Consider the following 20,306-nt stretch of genomic DNA (forward strand, 5'->3'; position numbering starts at 1 on the left):
CCCACTTTATTTCAGCTGCTGACTATTTTTCAGAATACTTATTTTATCTGTCTTTCAGAGTGTCGGTCCTAATGAGAGTCTCTCGTTTTGTGCAACATGCTTTTTTTCCTAACCATCCGTCTGTCTGCAGTCATTGCTCTCCCCCAGAAAAATGATTTTCTCTTCCTCTTGGTTCTGATTACCATTCTGTAGATACTAACAGAAAGCATATTGTCTATGGTGTCTAATCAAATCCATTTCAGTGCTGCTTCATATTTCCCATGTTTTGTTTTGCTAGGGTTTTTAAATAAAGTTTGCAGCCTGTTGTTAATCTGGTCTGACCCTTTCTCAGGGTGAGACACTCTGAAAAACAAAGATGCTTACATTTTATCTAGAACTCAAAAACATCACAGATTGTGCCTGGGAAAATATGATAGGGGGCACGTTCTAGCCTCTCCCATCCAACACAGACACACACACACACACACACACACACACACACACACACACACACACACACACACACACACAGTTGGAGCACTGGTGATGACAATATGATGATGAAGGATCATATGAGCTCCATTTTGTTACAATGAATGTGTTTCATTGATGAGACACAGTGACGGAGGACTCCGCGGCCTGCGTGTTTCACAGTATATCTCTGTGTCACACACCACATGATGTCACAGGTTCTCTCTCGACTGTCTCATTGACGACTTGTCCAACTACTAACTTTCACAGTAGTGAAAACAAAACTCTATTTCGGATATAAACCGTTGCTTTTAATCATTCATAATTAAGTCTTTTCATGCAACATAAGAATTCCATATCACTTACTAAAACTCATAATCACCTCCACTGTCATCCACAGTTTAAATAAAGTTAAAACAGTACCGACCGCTGCCACTTGGGGCCACGATAGTGTGAAGCTACCTCATGCAGCTTTAACCAAGAAGTTCCATGTTCAACCCCAACGATCAATGTTTCAAAAATAAACAAGTTTTTCTCTTGTTTGATTTAAACAATGAGGGTTCATTCAATTCACTCAGCAAATCATATCCGTACAAATGTATATATCACATGTACAGACTAGAGCTCTTTTCTTTTCCACTCAAAGGAAAGAAGGTTTTGTTGCTCTGTAGCACAAAACAGCTGAGCCTAAATATATCTGGAGGGGTTGTTAATCAATACCGATGTCTCAATGCATTTCATTTTCCACTATGAGCAATCTCTGCAGGAATGACAGTCTCCACCCAGTGGAAATACAAGACACTCCCAGTGCTTCCCACCCACCAACATACTGGCACTTTTGACTCTTTAACAACGGTGCACAGATTACAAAGAGCCATTTAAAGTTACTACAGTATACTTGTTTTCTGCTTTACAGAGGTACATACCTGGAGGTGGTGAACAGGCCGTAGATGAGAGGGTTCTTCTTGTCTTTGGCCTGGAGGATAAAGATGTCCTCTGTATGGAGGGAAGAAGGAAAGGAAGGAGAGATCAGGAAAAGGAAGGGACGGAGACAAAGAGGATAAAACATCAGTTAAACCTGTATCCGAACTCATGGAGACGTTTTGCTTAGTGTTGCACCTGTATGTGTGTTTGTGTGACTGTGTGACTAATAGCGTCGGCAGCATGGCTGACTGGCTGCTTGTAATCAACCTGTAGCCATTAATTACCAGCCACAGCGGCGAGTCCGCCACAGGAGAACAACACCTGCTGTCACACACACACACATACACAAACACCACGCCTCAGTCTTCACTCTCCATTCCAAACACAGCCAACCTCGACACTTGATACGTTTTCTCTCACTCCGACTGCGGTCCCTCACACAGTGCAGCGTTCTCTCCATCTGTCTTTAGAACATGATGTCTCAGACATTGCTGGCATTATGGATTTTTAAATGGTCTCGCATTGGAGAAATGACACCGATTGTCTCCTTGGCTATGTTTATAATAATAAATAACAAGATATATAACAAAATATATCATACAGCAAATGTTTCATTTTGACAAACTTTGATAAATTACAATAATTAAAGCTCTATAAATTAACTCGGCACAATCTGTTGACAGGAGGTCAAAATCAATCAGCTGCAAAACTGGTCAGTTTGAATGAACTATAAAACATTCAAAGTCCATCAAAAGTAAACAGGTTATGATTAATGTTGGTACACTTGGAGAAAATCCATATCCTGTAATTTATTTCCTTGGGCTAATCACTGTCATCTCTCCAAAAGAACAAATGACAGTGGAAATGAAGCATGTCACAAAGAGATGAGAACATTAATGAACAGACTGACAGGAATACAAACAAACACAAACAGATGGCAGGAGTTAGGAGACCAAAAAAAGTCTTCTAAAAGTCTCTCAATAACAACAAACATACGTCATGTGACTGGAGTTGTTTACATGAAAACTCTACAGGAGGGGGGGGGGGGGCTTTCAGTAACTTCTTTCCTTCCAGTTCAGTTGACACAAAACTAGTCCATAAATCCACAGGTGAGCGTGACGTGTCAGACACTTTAGGCTCACAAATCGAGATGCATTTTGGAGCTGCGCCGTGTTTTAAATGCAAAGTCCTGAAAAGATAATCACATAATCAATTCACTGTAATTCCGGTGTCAAGACAAGGCCTTGAGTTTCACTGTTTATTTAAATCCCAATAAATCAGAGTTTCTTCTTTTTGTTTTGCACTTTTGTCTCAGATAAGAGTTGGGAATGTTTTCATCATCTTAACGGTAGAGTACAGAGCCCTTTGTTTCCAGCGTGGCATGCTGTGACAATCTATAAATACATGACTTCACTCGGCTCCTAGGTTACGGTGGGACAAATAACTTTAAAAGTCTTAGAAAAACTCTAGAAAAAGGTTTTCACCCGGAAAGTACTCAGGTTGATGTCGAGATACAAAGAGTTTGACAACCTTTGCAGCAATGAAAGTTGAAAAAAGGATGTTCAAAAAAAGGTTTGGGTGCGCTCTGCACGTCTCTGCCTTTATTCTGCTTCCCTCGTCTCCCCTCCTCTCCCACGATGATGTTGTTGTGGTGACGGAGACAGCGAAGCGTATCACTGTCCCCACATTCCTGACGTTCCCGCTGCTTCAGATGGCCTCCATGGAACTACAGCCCTGCAAGACGTCTAATCTCATCTCATCACACACACACACACACACACACACACACACACACACACACACACACACACACACACACACACACACACACACACACATTCTTGCCACACACTGTGATTCAGGAGCACATACGCATCGAACAAAGAGAAATAAAAGCATCTATTGCCACGTGCATGCACCCACACACACACCAAACTGCAGGGACCAAAGTCTAACACACGCTGATACTGTACGCACACATACACCATCAGCAGGCCCCTCAGGGCAGAGCGCAGAGGAATATCACTCCCTCCATCTTTTATTTAATATATCACTCCTTCAATATTAAGTTTTCTTTTTCCCTTCTGCTTTTAGGAAATGACAAATGTCTCATTTGTGCAGTTATCTCTCTCTTTACTTCTATTCCTGTCCTATATCTCACTTTACCGTATTCTCCTCATACTGTATATCTTCCCTCCATGTACTTCCACCTCCTCTCTCTAATTTCTAGCTAGTTTTCTTCTTCTAAAATATGCCCCCTCCCACTTCAACTCCTTTCATTAAACAAAACCGTCATCATCCCTCCTTTTACTTGTCTTAAAGTTTTTATTTATTTTTGCTTTATCACTCTGGATGATATATACAATCTTTGGTGAAAGATTCTTTTCAATGAAGGGATGAGCCAGAGTCAAAGAAAAGGTTATCGGAAGATTTACATCTAAACCTGCAGCGCTGAGTGTTATAGCCACGCAGCCAGCCTGGTGCACGCCATTTCTGTACAGATAAAAGACAGACTGTCTTTAAAGGTGGTGCAAAAAACTCCTCATAAAGTCTAAGTGTGTCCAGATATGCACTTAAACTCTAATCATCCAAATCACATCAACAGAGGCTGTCAGAGCCGGATTTGGCCACATTGACGACAAAGTGTTTGTGCAGTTGGTCTGCAGGACACATGTTTGAGTTGTGGAATGGTGAATTAACCTTCATGTGCAGAGGTGAAGAGCAAGGAAACAAGAAAAGAAGCTGCAGCCAGTTAGACGGATACAGAATACAGATTGTTATAGTAAACTGAGGACTCACGCAGGACACATGTGTTTACTTACTAACTAACAGAACTCTATTTTCCCAGAAATGCATTACAGCCAAGTGAGTCCTGATTTGGTCATTTACAGGCCGAAGCTCTTCTAGACACGTAGGTAAAATTGGGCTGTAAAAAGTGAGTTTCTTTTAGATGTCTAGATTAAATAATGTTTAGCAGATGCCCTGATACAGAGGACATTACAACGTTCTAGTGATGAGCTTATGTAACTCTAGCATAATAAAAAGTGCTAGGTGAACAGTTAAGGGATCCCTTAAGTGAGTACAAAAGAGATATGAATGTCTGTACCAAATTTTCTCAACAGTTTTTGAGAGATTTCAGTCCAAAAACCAGGTGGGAACCTGAACATCACTTGCTGGCAAGGTAAGAGAGACATCTCAATTTACTGAGTATAACGAGGAGTTTCAAAGCCAGGTAGAAAGGAGGCCACATAGCATATAAAGTAAATATAGTCAGTTCAATGTTAAAAAAGTACTTTGTAAACTTAATACAAACTTTGGCAAAGCCTGAAGGGAAAAGCTCTGAATCCCTGCCTTCTGCTTGAAAGTTAGTCGGTTTCTTTTTCTTCTCAGCACCTCACTGTGCATTCACACGAAAACAAAGTTAAACTTTGGAAGACGCAGCCAGAACAACATTTTTCTTTTTCAGACTTTGAAGAAGACGTGTCAGTTATTTACAGCGCCAGCTTGGCGAAGATCCGCTCTCATCTCTCCGTGACGAGTTATAAATCACGCCCTGATTTAGTGCTGTTCCACCTCGCCTCTACATCTCCCCCCAGTTTGATTTATTAAACTGTAGTGACTTTAATGTCATTAATCTTTAACGGGGAAGGGAAAGCAAACACACCCGTACATTCATTACTAACACAGTGCAGTAAAATATGAGGACACTCTGCAAAGTTATCCGACCAGGTGAGTCAAGGTGAACGTTTGATCATTCATCAAGTCGAAGCAGGAAGGAGTGCAGATGTTCAAATATAAATGTGTAAAATAAAGCATTTTAATGATGCTGCAGTTATAGGAAACGTCTTCATGCCTTCTTCTTTTCATCTCTCTCTTTTTGTTTCTCTTTTAACCGCATCTTTGTCTTTCACTGTCAGACAGCCGGCACCATCTTATACTAACAATAATCCCTCGTCCTGAGCTGCTTTCTCTCTGAATCTTCTTCTCCCCTTTTCTTTCTTGCTCCGTATCTTTTCATCAGGTGCTCATCCCTCGTCCCTTTCAGCTCCAAATCCACCTGGACTTCCCAGGATCCCTCTGGGTGTCTCTCTATCTCTTTGTTTCTCACTTTCGCCTTCCCTCCCTCCCTCCCTCCCGCTATCTCTCCATCCCTCCATCTCCCCGTCCATCTGTCTGTCTGGCCTATTTTCTCCAGAGGATTGTTTTTGTGTCTTCTTCTCTAAACAAAAAGCGGCTGTGTCCCCCTGGGGGAAGATAGTCTTGTCTGGCCCGTAGACCTGCAGCTTCAGCCCCTATCGTCCTCCTCCTCCTCCTAATTGTCTGGCCATAGCCCCCCAGGCGTACACCCCTATCCTCCTCATTTCTCTGCTGTTCCCTCCCTCCCTGCCCAGCCATCCTGAATGCCAACATCCACCTCCTCCCTCCTCCTCCTCATCATCTTTCTGACCACACTCCATGTCTTTATTCTCTCCTCGCCATCTTATAGTCATTTGCCAATAATAGCCCTGCCTCCATCTTGTCTGGTTCTTTAACCCCCTCAGCTATTGGCCCTATTCCTTCTGCCGCTGCACCTTTTCTCTCCCCTCCAGCCACTACTGTCATCCCTACCCTGATGTCTCTCTCAACTCCAACCTTTATGTTCACACTGAGATATCCATTTGGAAGAAGCCAACTCTTTTTTTATCAGGATCAAATTGATGGTGTATATCAGAGGAGTTGACCGGCACATTTAAGTAAGAAATATATATATATACAATCACCCTATTATTTATCATTTTGGAGGACAATTGTGTGAAGTTCATCAGAGAATAATCTCTACGCACATTTAGAAAAAGAAATATCATCTGACATTCTTCTTTTAATCCCTTTTAAAAGACTGGGAATCTAGCCAGCAGTAAAATGGCACTTGGCTAAACCAATCATTTAGATTAAGTAGGTCATGACTTTTAAAGAGTATATTTATAATTCATAAAGCATAATCTGCTTTACCTTGCTAAAGGTCAAAATCCACAAAGAAACCTTACATCTCCTCCTTGTTGTTTTCTCCACCCTCCTCTTTCCTCCACCTCACTGTGTGCTCCATATTAACCCCATTCCCCTCCTTCCCTCCCACCAGCCCTCACACCCTTTTAGCTTCACTTCACCTCACTCTCCCCCTCCATGTCCTTCAAGGAAAAATGCCTTTTGTCTGGGCTGGGGTATTTCATGCATACATATCACCTCCCCTCCTCTCTGATTCTTCCCTCTGGTTTCTCCTCCTCTTCTGTCCATTGCACCATTTTTTATTTAATGTCACTTCCTCAGGAGCATCAGCACTTAAACAAATGTTGGGAGAGATGTAAGAAAAAGGTCCTGCCAATGATTAGCGAGGACTTTTCTCACATTGCTCATGCCCTCTCATCTGGATTTCTGCACTAATTAAACATCCTATTCCTCTTTAGATAGTGAAAATGTGACTTCCCCTGGGTCACTTCCAGGCCACCGCAGCTCAAGAGGAACAGGAAACGGGTGGCAGAGGGGAAGGCTGTACCAGACACTTGTGTAACTGGAGGCAACTGGACCCATGCTTGTGCGATTTCCCCTTTAGAAGTCTTAACTAACCTTTAAATACCAGCGACATTGGAAATGTACTTTCTTCATCATCCACTTTCTTTACTTTTCCATACCCTGAAGCTAAAAGTGTTTCCAATCATCTTCCTAATCAGCTATTCCTCCCCCCTCTCCCCCTCTCTTCCCTCTCTCCCCTCCACCTTCTCTTGCACAGTGTTTACACTTTGATAACAGTTTCCACTCTCATCTTCCTCTGCCTGTATTTTCCTCGTCTCCTCCGTCTTTCTTCTCTTGCTCAACACCTTGTGCTATAACCTCTACCTTCTTCCTGCTTGTCCTACTTCTTCTTTTCTCTCTCACCCTCTTTCGAAGCCCTCCTCTTCCTCTGGCCAGCAGCTCCCCCCTCCTCTCCCCCTCTATCTTTCTCCTCCTTATAAACTGGGCTTCCATTCAAGTATTTTCACACCAGCTATGATAGATTAGAAAGGCTGAATAGATGCGTCAAAAGATGATTTATTTTACTTTAGCATCACAAAATTTGTTTTCACACCGACAATAAAGAGAAGGGGTTTTTGTTGATGAGGTAATTAAGCAGTAAATAGTGTTAATGCATTTGTCAGGTTAATCTGACAGGAGCGGGCGTCCTGGTGGCTCAGTAATAAATGCAAGGGCTCCTTACTCAGTGCATATATGGACTGAGATATTATCCCCCTCTTTTCTGTCTCTATCGTCAAAGACGTACAACCCCAAAGACGAGACAATCAACCCAAAGAAAGCTTTTATTGCAGAGTGAAACTGTTCCAACAAGGCTTTGGATGAGTGAATAGTGACTATAGCGGGTGGTGATAGCCTTGTGGTCTGGTGGTACGCCTTCCAAACCAGAACCACCATTGTGTCCCTGAGCAAGGTGTTTAACCCTCAGCTGCTCCAGGGAGACTGTCCCTGTACTTAGTTCACTGTAAGTCGCTCTGGATAAGAGCGTCAGCTAAATTACCTGTAATAACTATAAAATTGTACAAAAGCCTTAAAGTAAAGTCCTTTGCACTGACGCCTGGCAAAGTTATCTCAACATACCAGCTGACTTTTTGAGATGAATATTGTGTCTATGTCGAAGTGCACTGTGGTTGGGTTATTTGTTGTAGCATTTCAGACTAATTTCCAGTTATATTTACAAACTTGTTTGCGGCTATATTTGTATCCAAACAGTCTGAGGGTAAATATAGCTCCTGTCTCTCCATCCTTCCTTCATCCCCACCACTCCCTCTTTTCTTTCTCTACGTCTTTGGATTCATTCACCAAATTCTTTCTTTCTGGCCTTCGCAGACATCACCGTCTCATACCGAGGCGTTGTGAAGAAGACTCCCTCCATTTGTCATATTTATCATTTAAGCTATAAAAACATACTTCATATTACTTCTTCCTTCTTCCCCCCTCCCCAGCTCTTTTTTATTCAGATGTAACAATCCTCCCTCAGTGCAGTCCCAGTCTGCTCCAGTGACGTCCTTCCAAACTTAAATACTCTTTCTTTCTGTATGTTCTTGTTTGCTCCTCTTCCTCCCTCTAATCCCTGACAGCATTAGACGGTGATGTAGTGACAAGGATATGGGTGCCGTCTTAAGACTGGAACATTGAATCTCTCACACACAGACTAAAATAGATGTTGAAAATGCCTAAAGAATACCTCAGTGTCTCTAGAGTCCGGCCACAGAGGACCGTCTGTCTCCAGCCTGAAAAACCTCAGAGCATGACTGTGGACAGGAACACAACAACTACACCCACAGCAGTAAACAGCGGAGGATCCTCTTCCTGTGAGCTGGACTCTTGAGTTGTTTTCAGCTTAAATGGGCAGCTGGAGGAAATCTGTCCTCCACGAGAGAGAAAACCCTAAAAACGTGAACCACTCCTACACGATGTCTGGGCTTTTTTAAGAATCGTGGTTCAATGACGCTTCACGTATAATTTCACACAATAAGTGACATCGACAACATGAGCCGCAGTGAGCCTCGTGAAAGTGAACCTCAGACACAAAAACAATTGAACAATAAACTCAAAGCAATCCTGTGCCATGAATCAGCCCATGTGGTGATAACAGACCAGACGCCATGTTCAGAACAAAGCCAACTGTGAGGGCGTTCAAGATCTTAAATATGTGAGTCAACAGCCACAAAAACACAACACACTAAAGGAAAGAGAGGTGAATACCGGTGTTCCACCAAATCAAACAACACAAATGTTGTTAGCAACTTCGCTTCTGGATCCTGAAGTTCCGGTGACGGCGACCCCGTTCTGAATCATGGACACGTCGAAGGAGCTGCATTTAACTGGAAGTGCACCTCAGAAGATTTCATGTAACAAATAAATTGATTAATTGATAGATCATTTGCTTGTTCTCCAGAGCAACGGCGCCCAATGCACATGGGTATTGTAGTATTAATGTAAACTTAACATATAAAGACTTTAGCTGACCAGAACATTTGAACACAGGACCTTCGTGCTGTGAAGCGAGTAGCTACTGAGCCGCACATTGTGTGGACAGAAAATAAAAAGTTCATGATGGATTTGACCCACAAGGTATCGAATACTTTTCACCTGTGAAAACAGTGTCACAGCAGACATGAGCTGAAATCAAGTGCTGCTACTTTTTGTGTGTTTTAAACATGTCATTTCAACGCAGCTTTTATTTCTTATGTTTTCTGTAACTCAGCACCTTCGAAACCTGCAGCAAATTTAAATCATAACTTTCACACTTACAGTACAGAGTAGACACACACACACTCACACACACGGCCAGGTGGTAACAACTGCTCTGCTGCCATGAGGGACCCGCACACAGTCAAGGGTTTATGGGATTAGTAGTGTTTCTGTGCAGCGGAGCGTGGCATAAACACTACACTAACTGCATTCTTAACCTGATGGGTTAATCTCCTGTATATGGGTTTGTGGTTTTGTGTGTGTGTGTGTGTCCTGCTGAAGTGTATTCACAAACAAATTTGTATGCACCGTTATCAGATGAGTAAACCGTGGCCACAGGCATGCAGGGTAGAAATGTTTATGCTCCTGACAAGTCAGAACTGTCTTGTGTACACAGACTGAGGCTCAAATATGTGTGTGTGTGTGTGTGTGTGTGTGTGTGTGTGTGTGTGTGTGTGTGTGTGTGTGTGTGTGTGTGTGTGTGCATTCAAATGTTTCTTAATGCTGCATGTGTGTCTGTGAAAAAGGTTTGACTGCTGAGAAAGAAAGAGTGTATGATTTACTGTATGTGTTAATGTACTGTATATGTTCACATGAATGGTAATTCTGTGTGTGTGTCATGTCGTTTATTCTGAGAATCTTTTGTTTACAAAAACAGCAAAGATAAGAAACCAGTCCTGTCTCCACAGCTCGCCTCCTGCTTCCATGTTTTACATCTGCAAGCTGTTCCATCAAGCAAAAGGTGAAGCCATGTGACGCTGACAGCAGAGTGTTGCAACAGAAGTGTGTTGGGCCTCTAACCCAGAGGTGGATGGATTGAAACCATCCACTTTCATAGCACTGTAGCAAAAGTGACATGTATCCTTTACTCTATGAGTAATTGTGTTGCATTGTGAATGTTGTCTTTCTGGCTGCATCACATAAGCCCCAGTGGCCTAATGGATAAGGCACTGGCCTCCTAAGCCAGGGATTGTGGGTTCGAGTCCCATCTGGGGTGATCAACTCTCAGCAGAGTGGCGCAGCGGAAGCGTGCTGGGCCCATAACCCAGAGGTCGATGGATCGAAACCATCCTCTGCTAGAAAGGCTGAGTTTTAGTCCCCTGTATACATTTAGCCTTGAACATGATTTCTGCATTGCTCGTCCACGGACCCCTGCGATCACACTGCATTGTGGGTCTCCGTCCGCATTTCCCGATCTAAACTCCGTTTACGTTGATGACGGTGTCGTTATGTTGTTTGCCAGGAGTTCAACGCCATTTGCCTTTCTTTGTATCAATTTAAAGACTTATTATTATATTTCACACAACCTCTTTTCAAAACAATCATTCATTTAGTTTTCTTCTTCTTTCTTCTTCTTGGCAAACAGCTAAAGGTACAATTTGCGTCACAAGGACCATAGCACACAGAAAGTATGAATTGGCCTTTAAGCTCAAACATTTCCTATGAAATCAGAATTATAATTTTCACGTTAATTAAGCTACAGACGTCCTAATATGCCCATGGCAGCGACCGTGCACCAACTGCACATGTGATTACGTCAGATAGCATAGACACCCAATGTAGTATAAACAGAACCATACGTGCATTTGCTGTCTGTCACATGGTCTCATGTCAGTCCAGCCTCAGTCAGTAGGCGACATCTGAACGATTCAACTTGAAAAACTAACTTCATTTAGTTTTTACATTACATCTTACATTATTTACTTCCTTAGTTACAAGATTTTACAAGAGTTAGTTTAATTCGGTGTCTGGTTCCTCTGTATTCAAGATAATGCAGTCCCACGTTCACAGTATAACAGCCAACATAGAAATGTTTGTGACATCACAGATAGCTTTAGATTGATGGAAGTCTAACCTCAAAAGCTGTAACCGTAGAGACCAGAAAGAGTTCAGGAGCATTGTGTGTAGGGATGGAAATCGAGAACTGGGACCAGTTAAGAACCGGTTCCAATGTGTCTGATCCGTTGGAATCATACGCTGACGAGATGATGAATTCCTTTTATTGATTCTGACAGTTTGCAAAAATAATGACGTCTAATCTCATGTGCATACGTTGCAGGAAACTTGCAAAAAGAAGGAGTCATGAGGGAGGAGAAAGATGACAGCAGTGCTGCTGCCACAGTAAACATTTGTATTGTCTTAGTTTCTAAAAGTGCAGCGCAGTGAGGACACACTCCAAACACCAGACATATACAATCCCCCCCCCCCCCACACACACACACACACACACACACTCTACCCTACCCGGGAAAATAGAGTATGTTTTTTTTAACATGACAAATCAGACTGTCCAGACTGTAAATGTCAGCAAAACAGTCTGTGCGGCAGACAAAGATTGCTGAGCACTATAGCAATGTTGCTTCAGCACATCACTGCTTTTGTCTTGTGCTCCCATTTTTTCAGTGCTTTGTTTTGCCATGTTTGCTCCCTGCTGTGTCTGTCCCTCTTTGCATTGTCTACTTTGTCTCTCTGGCCTTGACAAAGAAGCCCCAGTGGCCTAATGGATAAGGCGCTGGCCTCCTAAACCTGGGGTTGTGGGTTCAAGTCCCATCTGTGGTGATTGACAGCAGTAGTTCACTATGCCTACATATAAGAGTTTGATAGATAGTAACCATCCTCTGCCAGGTGTGCTTTAAGGATGATCAAAGAGACTTCAGCATCCATTTTATTGACGACGATAAATCAGCTGGAAATTCCTTGCAGCACAGAGGAAGGAATACTTCTTAGATGTGAAGCTGTTCATCCATTTTGGCATTCAGGAAAGAAAATTCTGCCTGCGCCTGCATCTTACAGCCTGCTCTAATGATCAGAATCTCTGTAAAGTCCATGAAGGCTTACAGCTGAAGAAATAGGGATCTTTATTTGTGAAAGTCAACCTGTTTGGATCATCAGCAGTGACATAAACGAAACAACAACCTGAGGCAACCAGCTGCAGTGCCATCTCGATAAGAATCTTAAAGCTCACGACTACAATTTGCGGTGATGTGGGGGAAATCTGAAAGCTTCTCTGCCCACGACATGCTTTGTGCCACAAAGTGATACAGAAGATCTCTGACAAGATTTAAGTTGCAGGAGCAAAACTAATGCTCTTGACTCACAGTAAATAATTGGCTAACTCCATCCGAACCAGCTGAATAACAAGCAGATGTATTTGTAGTACTGGAAGTTTGGTAAAACGCAATTAATTCCCAGCGTTCAGCAACTGAAGATGCCTGTGTGGGTGTGCAGGGCCGTTCAAATGCTACACAACTCTGAAGGCAGGTGATTGTTGTTCACACATTTATAGATTTGTGTTCATCACCACTGATAATCAGAGACTTGAACATCTTCAGCTACGAGTTCAGACAGAGAGCGAAGGAAGGCTAACATCCCAATTCGCTCAAAATACACATGAAAGACTCCTGCTTCATAGACCTCCTGCTGAGGATGTACACACACACACACGCACGCGCGCACGCGCACACACACACACACACACAACCGGAGGACATTGGCGCAAATCCTCGATAATGAATAAACCCACAGCAACTAACGTTGAGTCTAGTTTCCGTGGTTACCAAGGCTGAGGCACGAAGACGAACCCAAGGTGACCGACAGGGCTGTTGATCACCGTGGTAACTGTGGAGCCACGCAGACACACACACACTGAAGCTGTGGTTCAGCACTTCTACATTTCTTTAGTCTGCGAACTCTATTTCGTCCTTTCAAAATATTTGAGCGAGAAGTTCTGTGTCTTTGTGCATCTCGCTCACAAACTGAGTGTCGGAACTCATTTCCTCTTTGATGAAACATTCAGTGGCAGAGATCCAGCTGTTGGTGTGACCAGCGGTCGTTGAGGCCTGTCTGATGTGATTACTTTTACTGTGCATGTCATATTCTCGTCATTTGATGCTCGTTTGTACTCACGCAGCTGGTCGAAGTGCGTCTGCAGGCCGCCTGGTCCTGGGACTGAACACACCATACGGGCCTTCTGGAAGGTACTCCACTTATTTACCAAACTCCTCTGGCCTCCGATGTCATTCTACACACACACACACACACACACACACACACACACACACACACACACACACACACACACACACACACACACACACACACACACACACACACACACACACACACACACACACAGACACACACACACACACACACAGTTAAACGAGCGATGATCCATAAAGTTGACGATTAATTTGATCGAGAAATTGATTCATCGAAACATTTTCCACATGAACACAAAGACGTGCAACGCGTAAGCAGAAAAAAACATTCATGCAGACAAACACGGTCTTGCATGTTTACACATATCCACATAAAAAGACAAACGGTACAAACATTCAGAGTACGACCGCGGAGCAGAAGACACAGTGATAGCGACGAACATACACAGTCCCCTATACGAGCTGGCAGAAACATCCAATCACACATCGCTGCTTTCTACGTAAACATACACCTCACTGACCAGCACGTACATGCTCTACCTGTTCAGGCAAACACGTGTTTACGTAAACTACATGCAGATAGTTTCTGATTGAGCACACAAACACACAAACCTGGTCTCTATCTTCCTCCAACTAACACACTCCATACCTTGCACACACGGGCCACTCTGGAGTAGAGCACCTTCCCAGCAGCCCCTTCTGCCTCCTGAGCGCGCTCAGTGAAGAACACGTAGACCTTATCATCCTCTGGGTTATCAGTTTCAGACAGCGACGCTACCCGCACAAACTGGGCATCTGAGAGAGACAGACACGGAGACAGACAGACAGGTACAGCTGAGTTTACAAAACAGCACAGAGAGTCAACATGTATCTTGTTGTTGTCGGCAGCAGACGTGGCCTGATAGAACACCATCTGAGCGTGCAGGAGATGGTTTTAGAGATGTTGATTTAAAGACATTCGGTTTCCTTCAAAATATTCAGTTTACGAAGCGAAATGTACCGAGAAAGATGGTTGTTGAGCGCTCTGTCTAACGACACCAAAGCGAACACGTCACTTGAGAACCAGATGCAGAAACAGAACAGAGATGTAATGAAGGAGTAGCTGTTTGATAAAGAATTCAAAAGTTACTCATGATGAATCGTTATTGGATCATTTGTTCATTCTTTACTTGCAAAGCGCCAGCAGAAACTGTTAGCATGTTAGCCGTTAGAACTGCGCCACATGGTTTAGTTCTAAGACACCATGACAGAGACTTTACAAAGAAAGCAATCAAGACAAATCCTGGCTGAGCACACGAGGTCCTTTAGATGTCACATTCCAATATTTGCTGAGTTCTAAAATGACCAGCCATCTCACAAATCTTGCAGTACAAAAACTCGGTCAATTCTCGCACTTATCGCCTCTGCATTGATCTATTTGAAAAGGCGTTCAGGTCGGTGTTTTACTGGCAGTACTGTCCATTAGAAACGTCAACTATTTTTAAATAAATCAATGTAGAGACGATAAGTGTGCTGGAATCGGATCTTTGCTTTGGAAATGTATTCCCTGCACCACAAAAGCCTTCTACTCATCTGAGTACAAAAACTTTTGTCAGAGATGTTGTAGCATCCAGACATTGTAGGTTAGAGATCAGATTTCAAAGGTGAAGACTCTTACTTACCCTGCAGCCAGGTGGAGTCGTACTGCTCGGTGCGGATGACGTGACGGCTGCCGAGACTACGGAAGAAGGCAGAGTCCCGGCTCATGAAGTCTGAGGTGATCCCAGCATACAGCTCTCCATCTACACAAAATAACAAAAGACAGAAGGGATAATGTTTTTGACAATCTGAAGTTTAGGTTTATTCCAACATATTCTCACAATGGTTTTGTTAGATGCTCTTGCCCTCTCATTCAAACACTGTGACCAAATGGACAACAGTTTCTTACAAATCATTGTATGTCAGTGCAGACCGTAGATGTCTGTGCTGCGGACAAAGATTGCTGAGCACTATAGCATTGTTGCTTCAGTACATCACTGCTTTTGTCTTGTTCCCATGCTTTCAGTGCTTTGTTCTGCCATTATGGCGCCCAGCTGTTCATGTCCTTCTGCATATTGTCTATTTTGTCTCTCTTTTGCAAAGACCGAAGCCCCAGTGGCCTAATGGATAAGGCACTGGCCTCCTAAGCCAGGGATTGTGGGTTCAAGTCCCATCTGGGGTGATTAACTGAATGCAGAGTAATGCAATCAATGCATGTTGGGCTCATAACCCAGATGTTTGATATGTTGAAACTTGCCTCTGTCAGCACTGTTTTAATGGCAGCCATTTGGCCTTGAAGACATTACACACTTTCATTAAGTTGGAAAACTGGGATATGAAAGCAAGCTCCAAAAACACTCCATTACACACTTCCCATAAACATAGAATTATATATTCCACACAGACTGAATCTATGGACCGTGCACTCTCACTTCAAGTGTGAATATGTCCACCTACAAAGACACTCAGTGTAGTAAAATGTGTCTGGCCCTTAATGCAACCACAAAGCATATTTGTGTTGAATGCCCCTGCTGGGTAAACACCCATGTCTGTTAAACACCATGCAAACAGTTTGTAAAGCGGCTTTCTGTTAGAAATGTGTAGTCTCCAGCCCAAGCCAACTCTGAAGACATCTCTATGAGTTACTGTTGGTCTTTATTGTTGTGCCACTGTAACTAAATCCAATGTTTTTTTTGTTGCTTTGTAGTGGTACTCACTGTTCGTAAAAAAGAACGGGTCAAGTTACAGAATGTAAAGCCCCAGTGGCCTGATGGACAAGGCACTGGCCTCCTAAACCAGGGATGGTGGGTTCAAGTCACATCTGGGGTAGTTGACAGCAGAATAGATTAATAATATCTTGTGTTCTTTCATGCTGGAAGCATTGCAACATATCTGATGAAGGGTGATTCTTCAAATGAGTTATGACACTATAATTTATTCACACATTTCCAGGGAATGTTTGTTCGGCTCTGAGCGCTGCCAAAACTCCTACACTCAATACTGTGCCTGAATGCATCCTGTGTAGACACAGACGGAGTGCTGCCGCTCTGCTAACATGCTGCTCACGCTATGCCTCCTGTGTAGACACGGTGTAAGTATGTTTTACTCCTGCGAAGCACCAGATTGAGAACTAAAAATATTCTCCAAAGCCTGAAAATAAATGTGGACATTATGTTGACATGGCGTTGGGGAAAAAGTCCAACCTGTCAAATGTAACATAATATTACAAGTCAGCAGCTTGTGATTTGTCTGCAGAGGGAGTCTGTGCTGCAACAACAGACCCATATTTTGCTCATGGCCATCCACACCTACCTGAAACCTCCCAGACAAGTTATAGCTGTTCCTATGATAACTTAGGATTCATAGTTTATTTGAGTTGTTTGAGGAAAAAGACGGTAGACCTACCAACGACAGCAGAGGCTGTTTTCTGGAAAGGATCATAGGGGCATTTCCCTTTCCCACACTCTGTCTGGCTGTAGGAGAGAGTCTGGTGCTCTGACTGGCAAAGAAAGCAGAGGCAGAGGTCACTCAGACATAGAGGGAGAAAGTCAGCGAGACAGAAGAAGACAGACAAGAGAGAACAAGTTGTTTGGGCAGACTGACAGACTGTGACTCTTTAATTCATTCTTTATTTCATAAATCATTTTGTTTATCCACAAATAAGCAGACTTTTTTAGCCAGCACACACACGCACACGCACACACACACACACACACACACACACACACACACACACACACACACACTGAGTGCCTAATTGAGGATTACCAGGGTAAGTGGAGGGTTTTTAAAATGTGTGAAGTCCTTAAACTTAAACCAGTCAGCACCATCAGCTCCTCTAAGCACCTCGTCTGAACCTTTCTGATCTCACACAGCCTTTCATGGTATTAGCTGTTCCCTGACACACATTCACAAATACGAATGCAGGAATGCACAAACCACACACAGATAAAATCACACAAAGTGTCTGATCCCACATTCACAACAGGCAAAGGTTTAAACCTCATATACAACACACACACACACACACACACGCACGCACACGCACACACACACACACACACACACACACACACACACACACACACACGCACGCGCACACACACACACACACACACACACACACTTACACCCATAACAGAGGACATTTTTAACCATCAACCTATTTCTGACAAATGATAACCCACATGTGTCTAAATCATGACAAATTACCGACTGCTCGGTGCAGAGTAAAAGAGATTCACTTGGGCTCTAGAATTAAATTCACATTACATTAGACATACACATGTCAACTGATAAATCTACACTGTTCGGTGGCCCCCAGAGAGCAGCCTCAATGACAAAAGGTACATTGTATATATTATAGACAGATGGCACAGGATGAACCTGGTGGATGTGTGGGCATAGGGGCAGACACCACACACACACGATGTTCCAGCTGCTGATATGTAACTGTGTATAGGGGCGGGGACTGGGAGGCAGGACACACACACACACACACAGTACGATGGGTGCCAGGAACAGCATTGCTTCCGTCATATTGCTTTTCATGTTATTTGTTTACATTATGTATATAAAGGATATTGTATGATCATGTTTGAAATAACTTGACACTGGATTGTAGGATTGCTACAGCTGTTTGTGATGTGATGGGGAGGAAAGACCAGTTACATGTTGTTAACAGAAGAATTGCAACACTGGGAAATGCTGCACTAATGTCATATATGAAGGTGCAGTAACTATGAATAAAAGAAGTTTAACTTGGAGAGTGTGACGTATCAGTGGTGTTACAGAGTGGAGCTTCTTCCTCTACAAAACATCTACTTCTACTTCATTCCCCTTCCAGTCATCGAGTCAGAGGGACCACTTCCCAGATGGTTAAGCGGCTACAGAAAAGGATTGTTTGTGTGTACATGTGTGCTTGCAGTAATACCTGTTGGAAGATGCTGGTAGCTATGAAAGCACATCGGGGGTTGAAGGCTCCGGTGCCACAGACGTACAGGTGAGTCTGATTAAAAGGCTGCAGAACTCGCAGGAAGTTAGCACACTCCAGCTGGACAGAGAGAGACACGCATTGAGAGGGGTCACAAGGTGAGGAATAATGGAGCATGTAGAGTATTTTTTAATAATGTTTTATGACATACATAAGGCAGTGGTTATGTTATAGTAATGGGTTGAAACTCAGCAGGTAACAATATTGGAAAAGTAATTACAGAAGGAGCCAAGATGAATTTTATTGAAATAACATCATCAAAACAAAGAACTGCATGTTTCTCTGTTGTGCATGAGAAAAGTTGAACAAACATAAGATATGTTTGTTCGATAAGCATCACCTGTTTGTCCATGTTGTCCATGTTGTCCTGTATGTGTCGGTTTGTTAGATGTAGCTAACCTGACTCTTGATATCCTCGCCAGCATCTCTGTTGTTTGTTTATTCTTCCCAAAGTAATCAGATTCACTCAACGCAATCTAACAAGCAACTGTCTCGATTTGTTGTTGCAGAACTCTTTCTTGTGTGACAGAATAACATTGCAGTTAAGAGAAAGGATGTTAAGCTTGATGTGAACCTGTAAGCCACTGATCCAGATCTGTGTAAATTCATTTACTTCCCGGTGAGACTTTAAAACCCAATCAACTGCATTCACTGTGACACACAGTAGTTACTTATGCAATCCACTGTGTGTGTGTGTGTGTGTGTGTGTGTGTGTGTGTGTGTGTGTGTGTGTGTGTGTGTGTGTGTGTGTGTGTTGAATCACCTCTGGATCCTTTCCAGCCATGAGACATTCTTGGACACGGTCTGGACTGGCTGGCCAGTGCAGCTACAGGGAGCGAGAGAGAGAAATAAAGAAAAGAGAAAGAGAAAGAAATTTAAAAACTATTTTCATTACTCACTCGAAATTCCTGAGGCAGGGAGAGTCAACAAAACATGAGTAATCTAGAGTTTAAAAAGCGGGAGGAGAATATGGAGACATGATGGCTCTTGTGAGGCAGCTTCAGGGAGGAGGGAAACAAAGTAAAGTAAGTCCTAATGAGGAAAGCTGTCGGAGCAGCAGTGATTGTAGCTACATGACAAATGAATCTACCGTTTGACTGTGACTACATTCTGTAGCTACAGTTTCATGTTCACAATAATGCAACTATTCTCATTAGTTTACAAAAAGCAATCAGTTTAATACATTTCTTGTTGACTGAAATAGCGCACATCTTGCTAAATGTCTTATAAATGTAAACGGAATTCATACACTTTTATTTGTTATATAATATTATTTGTGTGATTTCAACCAGTTCCAGTTGTGCCAATTTTTTTGAGTGTTGAAGTGTTTAATCCTGTTTAAAGACAACGTTTGAGAGCACCTATTGAAAATTGAAGAACCCAAACAAAACTCCAGCTCCTCTAACTATGTAATGTCGGAGTTATTTTTCATTTGCCACCAGTTTCCAGTCTGTCTGATGTACATTCAGTTAAGTTACATTAATTAAATGACACTGTTCCAAAAGGAAAAGAAAAACCCCGTCAGAAATGCAGAAATGAGACACGCAATGGATCCTGTCAAATGTGTGGCTCAGGGACAGAAATGCAGACGTTAACCTCTTTAAGTATTTTGGGAAGGCGAGAGACGGTGTTTGTCCACTTTTTATCCAACGGTGTGACTCACTATGTCTGAATAAAATTCACAGGATGTTTAAGATCAGGTTGTATTTGCTTCAGGCTGGTTTGGGTTTGGTTGTGTG

The 20,306-nt window shown here is 42.8% G+C and overlaps 1 protein-coding gene and 4 non-coding genes across 6 annotated transcripts in view; 4 read left to right on the plus strand and 1 right to left on the minus strand.

The window, feature by feature from the left end:
- Window positions 1–20,306, minus strand: part of sema3h (sema domain, immunoglobulin domain (Ig), short basic domain, secreted, (semaphorin) 3H) — a 55,796-nt gene that overhangs the window by 11,369 nt on the left and 24,121 nt on the right. For both annotated transcript variants that reach the window (XM_029435026.1, XM_029435025.1), the window contains exons 3-9: window positions 19,331–19,393; window positions 18,508–18,627; window positions 16,980–17,073; window positions 15,218–15,337; window positions 14,206–14,351; window positions 13,522–13,636; window positions 1,377–1,446 (exon numbers count right to left, since the gene is read on the minus strand). In XM_029435026.1, the coding sequence (XP_029290886.1) occupies window positions 1,377–1,446; window positions 13,522–13,636; window positions 14,206–14,351; window positions 15,218–15,337; window positions 16,980–17,073; window positions 18,508–18,627; window positions 19,331–19,393 (728 nt within the window). The remainder of the gene's footprint in view (window positions 1–1,376; window positions 1,447–13,521; window positions 13,637–14,205; window positions 14,352–15,217; window positions 15,338–16,979; window positions 17,074–18,507; window positions 18,628–19,330; window positions 19,394–20,306) is intronic.
- On the plus strand, window positions 10,540–10,612 carry trnar-ccu (transfer RNA arginine (anticodon CCU)). Its single transcript has one exon. It is a non-coding gene; the product is annotated as a tRNA-Arg (tRNA).
- On the plus strand, window positions 10,623–10,694 carry trnam-cau (transfer RNA methionine (anticodon CAU)). Its single transcript has one exon. It is a non-coding gene; the product is annotated as a tRNA-Met (tRNA).
- On the plus strand, window positions 12,102–12,174 carry trnar-ccu (transfer RNA arginine (anticodon CCU)). The gene has a single exon. It is a non-coding gene; the product is annotated as a tRNA-Arg (tRNA).
- Window positions 15,684–15,756, plus strand: trnar-ccu (transfer RNA arginine (anticodon CCU)). Its single transcript has one exon. It is a non-coding gene; the product is annotated as a tRNA-Arg (tRNA).

This window comes from Cottoperca gobio, chromosome 7, assembly GCF_900634415.1.
Source record: "Cottoperca gobio chromosome 7, fCotGob3.1, whole genome shotgun sequence".
NCBI classification, from domain to species: Eukaryota; Metazoa; Chordata; class Actinopteri; order Perciformes; family Bovichtidae; genus Cottoperca; species Cottoperca gobio.